Source organism: Carassius auratus, unplaced genomic scaffold (assembly GCF_003368295.1).
Source record: "Carassius auratus strain Wakin unplaced genomic scaffold, ASM336829v1 scaf_tig00012608, whole genome shotgun sequence".
In the NCBI taxonomy this organism is placed as follows: domain Eukaryota; kingdom Metazoa; phylum Chordata; class Actinopteri; order Cypriniformes; family Cyprinidae; genus Carassius; species Carassius auratus.
Window position 1 is genome coordinate 17973 of NW_020524305.1, and position 15375 is coordinate 33347.

Here is a 15375-nt window from a genome sequence, read left to right on the forward strand (position 1 = left end):
GCTGCATCGAAGAACACGTGCTTCCCCTTCCTTAGCAGGTGGAATTGAATCTAAATGCAGGATATGGACGCTGAGGTTGATCTCTGCTTAGCCTTCACTCTCTCTCCACTGCCAAGCAGAATAAAGGTCTGTTAACACTGAGTCACTCTATGACATTATGACTCAAGGAACTAAGCTCAGAACTAACAGAAAAGGAATTAAATTTCCTTTGTGGTATTTTAGCAATAGTTTTGTTACTCTAGTCAAGTTACTACAGGTAACTGAAAGATCGTGAAGCACTTTTGATAGAACTAAAATAGAATGAAACACAAAACCAGCTTTGTTTAATGATGATGCATTTTGTACAGACCCATCTGTTTTTCTTTGCTAAAAAAAAATAAAAAAATCTAAAGTTGTTGTCTATCAAATGTCATTGTCAGCCTTAAAATAGTTTTCAGCACCAAGGCACCATCACCATGCTCCTAATGTGAAGCTGGACCTATTTGGAAGTGCATTTATGCATTTTACTGACATTTTATCTAAAGCTACAATACTTACATTGCATATATTTCATCAGTTAATGTACTGTATTCCCTGGGTATCAAACTTATGTCGCTGACATTACCTGTACCTCTATTGTTTGAGCTGAGAAAGTAGCAGGTACAGTACAATAAATAATCAGAATTTCCTCTTTCTTTTCAGTTTGTTTATTGCATCACAAGTATCTTTTAACACCACAGTTTGTTTCAGCCATTCTAACAGATGACTGTAATGAATGACCTGATAAAAGGATGTCTGAGGCTGATGTCCTGACATATCTCTAATTAGCAGCACTATACAGACACTTGTCTGTGTGAATTTAGGTTAGCTTTGGATTAGCCTCGCCTTGTGTCTAATGTAAAAGGAAGGAACTGCTGTACTACTCTCAGTGTATTTTACTCCTAAATGTGACCAAAAATTTAATTTACACTTCCAGCCCCAGCAACCCTAATTAAATTATTTTTTTTGGACAATTTGCAAGGGATATATATAAATTTGTAAAACTCCATATTGCTTGAAAATATATGCATATACAATTTTTTAGCATAGTTTGAGCATTATTTATAATTGACAAAAAATATTATATAATTAGAGTTTTGCCTTATTTAGATGATTTACAATGCATTTCAGGATAGACTGGGGCTAGTTGTCTCACATTTAAGTTATATGCTGTAGGTATATATATGTAAACAGTATATAGTTATAGATATTTAGCTTATATAAATATATTTAGTTAGATATTGAACATTTTTCAGGCTGGGAGTTAATATGGACATACAAGTCTAGACTACAAAAAGCTTTTGAACATTTTCACCAATATTTCTCAAGAAAAACAATTGATTATGGCTTTTCAAAATTTGATTATGATTAGTAACTACTTATCTCTGTCATAACAACAGATACACGCAGCCAGCAATTTGATTGGCTGAGTAAACGGAGGAGGTGGTAATTGTCACTGGCAGTAAGCTGTGTCATTGAGTTAGAAACACACACACACACACACACTCACTTCGCCATCTAACCTGCACAGACAAGGTAAGAGCCGTCTTTGATTTTTTTCTGGTGTTCAAAAATTATAGGTCAAATTTATGGCTTATTGTCATGTTGGAACTAGGCAAGACTGTCTCATGATAAGAAGGGTCTGTCATTAAACATAGATGAAATGTGATCAATCTAAAAAGAATAATGGACACATATCTGCACACATTAAATATTATTTTTATTTTTTTATTCTTTAATCATCATCTAAAGACAATCTTGAGATAGAAACACTGGAACATTCAGTAGCCATCAGGGATATTTGATCAAATAAACAGAAAACAGTCTGTACAACTGTAACTGCAACTGTACATTTTTTCCCTGATCAGATTGTTGGTCAAGTTGGTTGGTCTTGTCTCCAGCAGAGTCCCTAAAAATTAACCAAACATGATTCCAGAGAGACGTTGTAGAAAACATTAATGTAGGCATCAGGTCACTGGGCCTCTGTCATTTGGCTTACATGCTGGGTAATCCTCTTCACCGTCCTCACCTGACTTCATTAAGATATTTCCATGGCACTTTACATGAACACGTAAATCCTTTGCTGTCATGTAAATCATGTAAATGCTTTGCTAAATTGCATTAGTGAAAGAGACAGACTCTTCAATAAATTTAATTTATAAAACTTCACAGAATCTTTTTTTTATATGTTCTGAGCCATTTAGATCAACACATTAAAGTTACTTTGACAAAAATAAATTTATAATAATAATAAAAAATAAATACAGTTTCTTAGTCAGGAAATAGGTGCCCTGTTCATTATTACAAGACCCGGTCCACAGACCTCAAAACAAAATCACTAATCACCCGGATCAGTGGATTAGTTCCTGAGCTTCTCTATTGGAGAGACGCAGGCATGCAACGGGCTCAAGTGTCTGTCCATGTCAGCTCCTCTATAGCTCTCTCTCTCTCTCTCTCTCTTTCAGCTGGGCACCAAGACCAAAGCTTCCTACTTGACCTAATCCATGTTCAATATGGAAGGTTTATCAAAGAAGCTCTAAATCTCTCTTGAATTGTTATGGTTTTATGGTCTCGTCCTCATTGCAAGCAAACCTATATTTAATGTGTAGTCTAAAGATATGGGAAGCATTCCACCTGCTTTCTAAAAGTTGAAATGTTTTATTTAGCTGTCCTAGCTGCATTTAATTACACTACCTTTTATTCAGAAAGGATGTATTAAATTGAACAAATGTGACATATTACAATTAATTAAGTACTGTTCTTGTGAACTTTTATTCATCAAAGAATCCTGAAAAAAATCCATACAAATATTAATCAGCATAATTTATATTAAATTGTCAAAATGTTTCAAAATATTACTGTTTTTACTGTACATGTAAAACATTTCCCAGCTACCTACAACCCTATTAGAACAGACCTGAACTCATTAAAAAAAGGTGTTGCATTGGTTTGTGGATTTATTCACCAATAAACCTTAAACATCTCACATACACTTTAACAAAACAAATGCACCTGTTTTGATTGTCTAAGGGAAATGTCAGGACCCAGGCCTGTAGTTCTGAGTGGCCCATCAGGAGCTGGGAAAAGTACCCTGTTGAAGAGACTCATGAAAGAATATGAAGGGGTTTTTGGATTCAGCGTCTCCCGTATGTAGCATTCCAGACAAAAACAAGACACAAGACAAGCAACCAAATGCCAGGAATGCTGTATGAATAGTTTGATCTCTTTCCTTCTGCAGACACCACCAGAAATCCTCGTCTAGGAGAGGAAAATGGAAAAGGTAGGGCAGAATGTCCCACTTCAAAATAATTAAGAGGTGCTTTATCAGCAAAGCAAATGATGTTAGATATGAGTTTAGAAATATACTAAAAAACTAAGGTAAAAAAAAAAGAAAACAAAACAAGCCAATTGAGCATTGAAAAAAGGCTTTTCCACCTCCTCCCATTATGTTTGAAAGCCCCTCCACCATACCTGTCCATAACTTTATTCTTTGCTGCTTCTTACTCCCAAGTGAACTGTTTAGATTCATTTCAACACATTTCATGGTAACACTTTAGAATAAGGTTCCATTAGTTAATATTAGTTAACTACTTTCGTTAACATGAACTAAGCAAGAACAATCCTTCTACAGCATTTATAAGTCTTAGTTCATGTTAATTTCAACATTTACTAATGCATTATTTAAATCAAAAGTTGTGCTTGTTAACATTAGTTAATGCACTGTGAATTACCATGAACTAACAATAAATAACTGTATTTTCATTAACTAACATTAACGAAGATGAATACATACAGTAATAAATGTATTATTCATTGTTTGTTCATGTTAATTAATTCATTAACTAACATTAACTAATGGAACCTTATTCTAAAGTGTTACCCATTTCATAGGGGTAAATTTCTCTTTTTATTCCCCAATGTGCCTTTGTTGTTTTCTCTATAGGGCTGAATTGTCTCCCAATGCTTCTGGGGGCTACATTACTTCCTGTAGCAGACGTCCTGTCCTCTGAGACATCTAAAGGTGTAGATTTGGTTTCCATTATTGATGGTTGTTACTGATTATTGGCATATCTAATGTGACGAGAGAGTAATGGGGGTTACTTTCATCTTTCTAAAATGTAAAACATTGTACGCAAATTAAATTTCAGGCCAAAATGATAAAGATATGATTGTGGACATCACATGTTCTCTCTGACATGAATGCCAGTGTGCACTTTGGAGTAAAAAGCCTTTGAAAATAGCCCCCCTGTGATCCCTAGGTTTTCCATGTGATGTGAACTCTTGCCATTATGTCCCCACCACAGCACAGATACTGAGAGACGAAATCATTAACATCACAATTTATTTTGATGAACAATCTTATATAGCAGTTTCCTAAACAAGGGTCAAAATAAGCTTTAGGATGTCTGCACATTTTTACACAAATTCAAAACTAAAAAACAACAGTTGAAACAAACAAAAAAATAATCTATGGGAAAGAAATACAGGTTTATTTGAGACATTTAAGGTGGAACGGGAAATACTGCATCTAAAATTCTGTGTAACTAGCCTATAAACAGCCATTGCTTATTTAATTGTTTTGTAATCCTTACGATGTTTTCCCACAGACAAATGTTGTTATGCTAATGGGGGTCTCCATTGCAGTGCTGACATGGATGATGTCAGTGTTTGTCCTCCTGTAGCTGTAAATTGTTTGTCTTGTGTTGCCTGCAGAACCATTCCGTCCCTCTTTAGATCCCCTCAGATGTGCTGTTTGTGGAGTTAAACCGTCAGAATGGTATGAATCCAGCAACGCGCAGTGCCTTTACGAAAATGACTATTTTTTTGTGAGATTATTAAAGTATTTTTATGCGTGAACGCCGCTATTTTTGTATTTTAGAACTTTAGAGTTTAGTTCACATCTTTCGTATAATTTAGTTAGATCAACAATTTTAATTTCGTGCAGTTTCTGAAATAAACATTTGGCGCCCCCTGCTGAGCAGAAAGGATTTTGAAATGTCACAAAGTTGATAAAAAAATACAAATAAAAATGTAATAATAATTTAGTCATCCTCGGAAAATGTCTTTCCTTTCCCTTTCTTTTTTTCTTTTTTAACAGATCTTGCTTTTGATATTTTCAAAATAATTCAACCCTTTCAAATAAACACCCTTTCAGGCCAATTGATGACAATAGCTTACAATGTTTCCTTGTTAACAGTCACAATTTGCTTGGTTTTATGATTCATTTTCATTTATTTCTGTCCCCAATCCAGATTACCACTTTGTCACCAGAGAGAAGATGCAAGATGGAATCGATAAGGGTGAATTCATTGAGAATGCAGAGTTTTCTGGGAACATGTATGGAACCAGGTACATTTTATTTGTAAATTGACATCTGGTTTCTGATAATCCCCTTAATTCAGCAGAGGTACTTCAATGCTATTTCTTTGTCTTCATGCCAATGCCCAACAGTAATCATTTTGAAATGGCTGAGATTGTCCATAAATGTATAGCCTAGTCAATAACCAAAAAATTAATTGTTATTGCTCATTAAATTCACTGTCACTTGCAGCAAATCATCCATAGAAGACGTTCAGGCACAAAATCTCATCTGCATCTTGGATGTTGACATACAAGGAGTGAAAAACATTAAAAAGACAGATCTGAACCCCATATATATCTCCATCCAACCTCCTTCAATGGAGTTACTGGTAAGTTAATAGAAACATTTTCAGTTTCATAGTTATATAGCTTTTAAATTGTGATAAAATACAGGAAGGTGGTTTATTTTCCTATAGGAAAAGCGTCTGAGAGACAGACAAACAGAGACAGAGGACAGTCTACAGAAGCGTCTGGAGGCAGCGAGGATTGACATGGAACTCAGTAAGTGATATTTACAGTAAATTGGTTGTGCTTGGGAGAAAACCTTTATTCCCTTGCCATTTTCTCCTCTGTAGGTAAGGAACCTGGGGTTTTTGATATGGTAATCATTAATGATGACCTGGAAGAAGCCTATGAGAAACTCAAAAGTGTTCTTATTGAGGTAAAACTATTTTATCTCTGTAAAAAGATTGCATAATTTTTATTAATTTCATAGATAAATAAATAATTTATTGTTATTGTAAATAAGTTATTGGGGGTTTTTTTTCCGACAGGAAATTGAGAAGGTGCAAGATGCCAAGAATTAGGAAAGGATAAACAGCACTTTTGACCTTTCTGCCCGACAACACAAGACATGAAGCCTTTTTTCCAGCCTTGTACGGTGCAATCATGATGTTGGTTCTCATGTCAGACTCTATTCACTTAAATGGGTAATCAAGACGGGTGTTATGTTCAAAAGAGTGTGATATAGAGCTTTTCTCTGTGGGTGAGAGAAAATCTATGCATTTATGTAAAAAATATCTCAATCTCAGTTGAAGACTTATCTCTATTAACCCTTTCCAGCATGTTTGCACCTTGAATTATGAAGGGAGAAAACTTATAACAAAAACGCGTTCAGTTAGCTATTATTGATGACAATAGCTTATCATCAGCATATTAGTTGAGAAATTATTGTTTTTAACATGTATGATCTTTGTAGAGAGCTAAGCTATAGCCTAGGCTACAGCTCGTTTGATTCTCAGGTAGCCAGATTTAAATGTATCCACCTGAATGGGATGCACCTTCATGTTGCTAAATTTGTGTCAAATATAAAATTGTCATTTTGGGTTAGCTTAAATAAAATAAAATGAAACTACAGCAACACAACAGTCATGCTTTTCTTCATTATCTTTTTTTTCTATATCTGTTTACTCTTTTAATGTTAAAGTGAAGTGAAATAAAGTTAATAATCTCCTAACTGATTCACACCAAACGTACACTGTAAGCGTCAGTAAAAATGGCAACTACAAACCTGCGGAAGTGAGGATGAGAAACTTGCCTGGAAACCGGTTATTTTTTGAAACTAAAGCATGTGTGATATATCGTGTGATATGCCTTGAACATATCAAATATGATAGAGATTGTTAAACTGTTAATGTTAAGTCAATAGGTTTCAGTTTTGAGTGAGCATTATAAAACAAATGGGAAACAACCACACAATTCGAGGAAAACAACACTTTGATACTGGCAAAGTAAGTCTACGTTCTTTCTAACGTTAATTTGAAAAACAGACAATAAGAGATAAATGAGGTTTTTGTTGAAAATCTTCATTTATTGTCCGTTTTTATGTAAAAAAAAAAGTAACCAAGCTTATCTAAATAAACATTTAGAAATAATGTACATTTGTCTCTTTATGACACATTTTGATTGACAAAATGTTTTATATGTTGTGATTTCATACCGAATCTATTAAATATATCTAAAATCTTTGCTTTGGATCTATTAAGGACAGTCTCTGCTGGACAACACTAATATATTAGTACATTTAGTAACACACTATAGCTGATATTGTTAATTGTTTCCCACAGTCTGTGAAGTGCTTGAGTCTAGCAGTAAGGAGCAGGCGTCCATCAGTCAGGTGATGTGTTTCCTCCATGAGTGGGATCGGGGCAATAAGACAGTGCACAGTCAAATGCTAAGTGACTTTCTGGCCATGAACACAGGAAAGAAATGTCCTGAACTGGAGCTTGAGTTTGCTCAAGTTACCAGCCTGTTTCTTGCTCGGCTCACTGCTTGGATAAGACTAATGTATTCACACATATGGTCATGCTTTATCTGTGCTCTAAAAAAAATGGATTCCTTCTAAATATCTGACTAAAACTTACAAAACTTAACTGAGAGATATCAGTCATGCCATGTATGCCTCCTTGCATGTTTTGTTTCCAGCTATACTGTATGTTTGGAACATGTCTAGACTTTCAGCTGAGAGCAGTGGTGGTTTTCCTCTCTGCCAACAGCAGGTAAAATACCAAATGAATGCTGTGAATTAATGTTAGTACTAGATGTCAAGCACGCAAGGTCCTTGTGCAAATTAAACACTAGAAAATTCCCTAACAGAAACACTATCTATCCTAACATGGTTTCATTTTATTAATTTGTATGATCAGTCACCAGTTCATGATTGAGCTTCTGGTGATGGGTGGAGTGCTTACACTGCTTGAGATTCTAGGACAAGACAAACTCAAAGATGGGGATAAAACCGAGGCTCTTTGTCTGCTCCAGATCATCGCCAATGCTAGCCAAAAATATAAAGAGCTTATCTGTGAAAGCTACGGTACTTACACAGCAAACTACCAATCAAGAAGTGAAACAGCTCCAGCTCATTTTTCAGTGATGTATTATGGAATGACAGTTTGCAACATTTCCATGAAATATTGTGAGGTTAAAGCCTTGCATGATCCAACCTGGATCCATTTTGAAGGTTGGGAATTTTGACAGGCAAGCTCTGACAACTTTATATACACACATACAGTATATACTGGCTCATGAACTGATTTCAGCTCTCCCATCTGTTCTTTTCTGATTGACATGTGTGAAGGCCGTAGCTGAATGTTTGGCCAAATCTGAGACAGAGGGGACTCAGGAGACCGCCGCCGCCGCCCTGCTACAATCTTTAGCCCATGAAAACCCCAAATACAAGAATCAGGTGTACAAGGGTCTTTTCGCCCTGCTGACCTGCACTTCACCAAGAGCACAGCAGCTTGTTTTACATATCCTAGCTATAGTTCAGGTACAACTGTTTTGCTGGATGACAATAAGCATCAGAGGAATATTTAATTGTTTAAAAAAAATCTGTACCATGTTGTATATGAATTTAAGTTTGCATTAAAGTTACTTTTTTTGTATCAAACATCAAGATTTTAAATGAATTTGTATGGGAAAAGTATATATTGTATGTGCCTGGTCAACATTTTACGTTTTGGCTGTTTTGCAGCTCACTTTAATTATCTTGTGATATGACAAATACATTTTTAAAAAAGTACAAATATTCCAGATAGTATCTCTAATAATATGAGCTCATGAAAACTGCATTCATAATAAATAATTATCTGAGGACTAGAAAAATGGTTTTTAAATAATTTTAAATAATATGTATGGGATGTCACGCTGCATCAAATCTTTTTATAATTTGTATACATTTGTATAAATTCTACAATGTATATAATTTTGTTTTGTCCAGCCCAGCATATTGTAACCCTTATTGAATCTGCTGAGGTCCTGCATTTAGAAGTACAATAAGACGGCAAGTGTACATTTCAAATTTGAAATTATTTGTTGTTTACCCTACTGTGAATCCCACCGTTTCTTTTCTACTTTTATTTTTACTTCCAGCCATAGAACTGATAACAGAGCTCATGCAATCAGAGGTTAGACTGGCTCTGCTCAGGGGTCTGGTGGCTTTTCTCAAACCAACTAAAGAGAGAAACACCAAACAAAAAAATCCTGGAGGGTATGATCTTCTGCTCATCTTTTTTCAATTAAAACAAGGCACAAAACTTGTGTAACTGGCAAGGTATTGTTTTTTGCAACTGAAACAGTGGTTCTCCAATAACAATACTGCTTTGCATTATGATCACGTTGCAGCGTGGAGACAACCTCCCATTTGTTACCGTTTGGGCTTTGTAATTTAATTTGAAGCAGATGCAGATGAGATGTGAAACAAATATGGATTGTGGCTTGAATTTGCATCTTTCTCAGTTATTGATTTATCTGACATAAAAGTTATAAACAGTCCTGTGTTGTATTTGAAATTCAGCTGAAACAGTTTGATTGTTTTGTTAGATCCAAAATGACTGATTCACTTCCTGTGCTTCTCCAGCAAGCAGCTTCTGCAAAAACCATCAGGTACGTCAAACAATGGATACATTCAAGACATACAGCATTGAAAATATTATATAAGACATGCTGATCTGTGTTTTTATTATGTACGATATATTGACATGATGTTACAGGATTCTGGCACAGACAAGTGAGGAGATATCCAAAGAGCTGGTCTCTCTCAGAGTGATCCATCACTAACTCTATGCAATGGGGAACCAGGAACATGTAGATGCCCAGAGACAAGCCAGCCTGGCTTTGGAGGTACAATTAAAACCACCTTCTACCCACACTAACTCACGTATTCTTACATACTCTGATTCTGAATCATCCATAAATAAATGCAATACTGGGCAAGCAATAGACCAATGAGAATCTGATATTAATGTATAATGTCTGTTTAGCATTTTGTGTGCATGTATCCAGTGGTGGAAGAGCATGTATGCAGAGCTATGGGCACCAGACTGTTTGAGTCTTGTATATATACACATACATACTCTTGTGGAAAACATGGGAAAGAAAATGTTTCAAAAAGTGTGTAAGATGAACTTTTATCTCCTATGGTTATCAAAGAATGATAAAAATAAAAAAACTGTGGAGTCCCCACTTTATATATTTTTTATTTCATTTATTTATTTTTCATGCCATTCTCAGTGTGTGTCTCATGTTACAGCAGAATCAAATTGCCACAGTGATAGACTACTAGATGGATGAAGGTAGGCGAGCTGTCTGACTCCTCACAGTACCTCTGGAATGCCACGTTTTATGCTGTTTCTGTGTCTTTATTTTTAGAGATGGCCAACTGTGGTAAAACTTGCTGCAGCGACACTGGAGGTGATAGTTAAAGCCATAGAAATAAACAGACAGAGACATAGTGAGCATCTGACAGCGGTGCATTATTGTCTCCCTGCAGGAAGTGAACCAAATGTGGCTGGGTCGTGGATCTGTACGGTAGGTTTAAATAGACTGTTGTAATGCAGAAATAATGTAAGATTTATCCAAATTCTGCATTACTTAATATTTGCTTTCATATATTTATGTAATCTGCACATGCCTGCATAACATACATGTTGATTCCTGCATTAGGTGTTATCAGAACTGGATGGACAAATGCCAAAGACCACAGCAGGACTAATGAAACAGCTGCCTGGGGTTGGACATTACATCGCCAGGGTGATCAGTTCTATAGTTCTATAGGTAACTTTGTTTTGCTAAAACATTTGATTTGATGAGACATTTAGCATTACATTACTTGCTCACCAACGGCTCCTCTACAGTGAATGGGTGCAAACAGATGATAAAAACATCAGAACAATCCACAAGTGATTCACACAACTCCATTCAAACTTGTGTCTTGTGAAGTGAAAAGCTGCTTTTTGCAACAACAACAACAAAAAAAAAAATCCATCATGAATGCATTTTTAACTTCAAACTGTTGTCCATCCCCTGTTGTCCTCTAACATGTTAAACCATATATTTATTTAGAACTGGTTTGGACTTGTAAACAGTGCTTTATTTTCACATATTTTTCTCCTGATTCAGTCAAGATTGTTTTTTTGTTGTTGTTGTTTTTTGTTTTTTTACTTGCAGCATACTTTAAATTTAAACGCATTTAGCCAACCAGATAAATTTAATTACATGGTCATATCAATTTAATTGTCGGTGCCCAGAATACCCTTCCATCTCTGATAGGAAGTCAAAATATATTTTTTAACAAACCTGGAATTGTTGCTAATACAACACGCATGTAGATAAAAATAATCTATAGCTTCGAAACATGAAGGTAAATTTATCCTTTGGTCTGTTTGTTTATATTTCAGATTAAAGTGTGTTGTAAAGTGTGTCGCAGTGGGACTGGGACTAGGTGCAGTCCAAAGTCTTTCTTCCAATAGACATGTGCACTTCTGCATAACAGCTGATAACATCCTATTTCCCAATTTACTCAAATAATTCAGAGTGAAGTTCAAAGTTCCTATGTGACTGACTGAACTCTTCCACACAGTGCACACTTCCACACTTTTCCTCAGGTAAGTTCACTGGTAAATTTATGTTGATTGCAAACATTTGTGAAAATGAAATAATGCCTATACGGATAATGGTATATGATATAAGGATAAGGTAATTGCAGTCAGCTAATAAAAACATCACATGCTTGTTAAATAATTTAGTGGGATGTCTTTTCATTCAAATTAAGTTGCATTAATTACAAGAAGAGTCTGTAGGGAGAAGGTATCACTCAAGGACAAGCTGATAATCTTCCTTAACAAGGTGCAACTCTTCGCATTTTCTGAATATAAGATCTTATGAACTTAAGAACACACAAACAAGGGATGTATTATTCTACCATAGAAAGGATACAAACACACACACACACACACACATATACAGAGAGAAAGAGAGAGAGAGTAATAACTTATTTGTACGTGTTTTCCCCTCTGTGCTTTCCTCTGAATGCTAGTCTAGTCTGTTTAATTATAAAGCATAGTCCTCAATGGAATCAGCATGGCAGAGAGTGGAATCACTGCACCACTGGATTCTGGAGAATGGGGGTATGATCCCTCACCCCCCCAATATTTTATAAACTTGATTTATTTTACACCTTGTATTTTACTGTACTATCTACATGGGGTAGTATTTGAATGATATCAGTAAATAAAAATGTTACATTATAAAGTAATAATATAAGTGCACAGTTATGCAACCCCCTTGTGTTTTCTGTCATGGTATTTCAGATAAGCGGACGGACCCATGGCTTCTAATCTACTCTCCTGTACCGGTCATCTGCATATTTTTGTGCTATCTTGGTATTATTTGGATTGGACCCAAGCTTATGAAACACAAGGAACCAATGAACATAAAAGCAGTGCTTATTGTGTACAACTTCGCCAGTGTCGGTTTGTCCATTTACATGTTCCATGAGGTACATTACGTATTTCATACATACATACACTAGTTAAGGGCAAATTATTTCAAGGTCTTTCATTAAAATATCCTAGTCATCAAATCTGAAATATAATTTTCTTTCCACAGTTCTTGGTCACATCTTGGCTGGCAAACTACAGTTATCTGTGTCAACCTGTGGACTACAGCCCCAGTCCACTAGGAATGAGGGTGATTACATCTTTCTCACTTTCTGTTTTGCTGCCTAGTGTGCTTTACTAATAATCAGTAATTCCTGTTTTCTAAATCACAATCAAATTACCTATTTTTACATTCCAATAAAGATGCATTTGTTTCCTAAATATTACTGTACCTTTTTAGATGGCCAGTGTATGCTGGTGGTTCTTTTTCTCTAAAGTCATTGAGCTTAGTGATACAGTAAGTTTAACTCATTTAACAAACATGATTATTGCAGATATTTACACCCATTGTAGATATGCAGTTCAAATAAAGATGCCTTTTCAAATTCCTCATTCAGGTCTTTTTTATCCTAAGAAAAAAGAACAGCCAGCTCACTTTTCTACATGTGTATCATCATGGAACTATGATCTTCAACTGGTGGGCAGGAGTTAAATTTGTGGCGGGAGGTCAATGTAAGATAGAAACATTAAATAATTAATAATAGTAATATAAATTCATGCAAAAAAACACTGAACAAATAAACTTAAGAACTAAACTTTTTACCATTGTAGTCAGTTACTAATTCGTTTAGTAATTTAAAACCATTATACCCTCCAATGACTACAGTTAATATGCAGTTTCCTAGCCCTCTTTGAATTTTTTTATACCCATTAAATTTAACTATTATTTATGCATTTTATATATCACGAATATCACGTATTACATTATTTTGTCTCTTTTTACCTGTTCATTCAGCATTTTTCATCGGGCTGCTGAACACCTTTGTTCATATAGTGATGTATTCTTACTATGGCTTGGCGGCCCTGGGGCCTCACATGCAGAAATATCTGTGGTGGAAGCGCTATCTCACCTCACTGCAGCTGGTGAGATGGCCAGTTGATACTTTGTAAAATATTTTTAAAAGGAATTTAAAAATTAAAACACAGAAGCATAACACATCAATGGGACTGTTGAACAACTTGTCCTTACAGGTCCAGTTTGTCTTGATGACTATTCACACTGGATACAACCTCTTCACCGAGTGTGATTTTCCCGATTCCATGAATGCAGTTGTGTTCGCATACTGTGTCAGCCTCATTATACTTTTCAGCAACTTTTACTACCAGAGCTACATAACCAGGAAGAGCAAGAAGTCTTAACAGCATTGATCCACATGATGAGCAGACTTAACTGATAGACTAATAGCCTATGTCCATTCCTGTTCTCAATGTAGTCCTGCCTCACCTATATTTAGTCATCAAGACTGAAATTTTACCTCCTATCTAATTTGGTTTGTAAATGACTTATCCAATAAAGATGTAACTTTTCTAATTATTCATTTTTTGCATTTTGGAACATCAGCCGAAATAAATTGAACTATATGAATAAAGTGTAATTTCATTTGAAGTAACTCTAAGATGGGACATTATCGTTTTGCATGGTTTAATAAAGCTTTGTACTGTCTTGTAAATTGTGTGTTTCTATTTACAATAGTGAAGTGCACTAGATGGCACTCTTTACGTATCTTGACTTCAGCTGCCTCAGACGCAAATTCTCGCGATAATGAGGCGAAGGCACCCAGGAATGGGTAAGTATTTCGTAATAAACGCAATAACGCAGGCCTCTCTACAACATTTGCAATACTTTATTAACCCTATCGCAGTATGAACATAATACATAGCCTATTAAGTGTTTGATATGCGAATAAACAGGTTAGGACTGCACTGCAATGATTGCGTTACGTATGCTACTGCTCATGTTTGAAAAAAGCTGTATTTAGTCTAGACCTCTTCAGGTTTTAGGTTTGTACTACAGACACAGGTGTCAAAATCACATATTAATTAACTGAACCATATATTCAAATCAAGCTGCGCAATATCAGCGACAGGTGCATTGCAGTAACTGTTCGTGCTCAGTTTGTTTCCTGTTAATACAGCAGATATATATTTTTTACGTATTAAAAGTAATTACATTTGATGTAGGTGCATGTAATTTACCATTTCCGGTGTAATGTTAGTTCATTTGTTTGTGTGTTTCATATCTGTGATCTTAATGTAGGCTATCTCCAGGGATCACTGGCACTTAGGCTATGAGTAGAAACACAGGAGAGAAAGTATGACGCCCTTCTGCTAACATAAAGTTGCGAGTCTTTGGTTGACCAGCGTCTAAAAATAATCATCAGGATATGTACTAAGAGACGCAGGATACATTGCAAGTGGTTTAATATAATATGTTGTCAATTAAACTACATAAAGAATACACAGACATTTATAGAAATTAACATAAAATAAACCATTTATTTATTTATTTTACTTTTTATATCAGTTTTATACACGTGTGGGGAGGCAATAAGAAACGCCGCGCGCTGAGACTGGAAGGCGGGAACTTCGCCTGGGGTTGTGAGTGCACATCTCTGCTCATAATAACTCTCTTTTCTTCCTTTCTTTTTCTTTCTTTTGCTTCTTCTTCTGATCCTCCTCTTATTCCAGCTCCAAGAGCAATTTATTACATTTCTCACTGACCTAACACTTACACAATCTTATGCACGCGAGTCATTGCTATATCTGCATACTAAATTAT

At 35.5% G+C, this 15375-nt stretch overlaps 2 protein-coding genes and 1 pseudogene across 5 annotated transcripts; all 3 read left to right on the plus strand.

Moving 5' to 3' along the window:
• The first annotated feature begins 1504 nt into the window (after nucleotides 1-1504).
• LOC113073633 (guanylate kinase-like) lies at nucleotides 1505-6465 on the plus strand. Of its 2 annotated transcripts, XM_026246453.1 has the most exons (9): nucleotides 1505-1554; nucleotides 3049-3164; nucleotides 3257-3298; nucleotides 3962-4039; nucleotides 5271-5367; nucleotides 5570-5708; nucleotides 5796-5880; nucleotides 5955-6040; nucleotides 6153-6465. In XM_026246453.1, exons 2-9 carry the CDS (start codon nucleotides 3053-3055, stop codon nucleotides 6183-6185), a joined length of 672 nt encoding a protein of 223 aa, XP_026102238.1. In that variant the 5' UTR covers nucleotides 1505-1554; nucleotides 3049-3052; the 3' UTR covers nucleotides 6186-6465. The 2 variants fall into 2 exon arrangements, with proteins under 2 accessions (XP_026102238.1, XP_026102239.1); XM_026246454.1 differs by lacking the exon at nucleotides 3962-4039.
• Nucleotides 6466-7435: 970 nt separating this feature from the next.
• Nucleotides 7436-10277, plus strand: LOC113073636 (armadillo-like helical domain containing protein 1; annotated as a pseudogene).
• A 1360-nt stretch (nucleotides 10278-11637) lies between these two features.
• On the plus strand, nucleotides 11638-13974 carry LOC113073634 (elongation of very long chain fatty acids protein 4-like). 3 transcript variants are annotated; one of them, XM_026246456.1, is made up of 8 exons: nucleotides 11638-11762; nucleotides 12216-12284; nucleotides 12468-12655; nucleotides 12766-12846; nucleotides 12997-13053; nucleotides 13154-13268; nucleotides 13552-13679; nucleotides 13788-13974. In XM_026246456.1, exons 2-8 carry the CDS (start codon nucleotides 12227-12229, stop codon nucleotides 13953-13955), a joined length of 795 nt encoding a protein of 264 aa, XP_026102241.1. In that variant the 5' UTR covers nucleotides 11638-11762; nucleotides 12216-12226; the 3' UTR covers nucleotides 13956-13974. The 3 variants fall into 3 exon arrangements, with proteins under 3 accessions (XP_026102241.1, XP_026102240.1, XP_026102242.1); XM_026246455.1 differs by having other exon boundaries at nucleotides 11646-11762; nucleotides 12194-12284; XM_026246457.1 differs by lacking the exon at nucleotides 12216-12284 and having other exon boundaries at nucleotides 11678-11762.
• Nucleotides 13975-15375: the final 1401 nt, after the last annotated feature.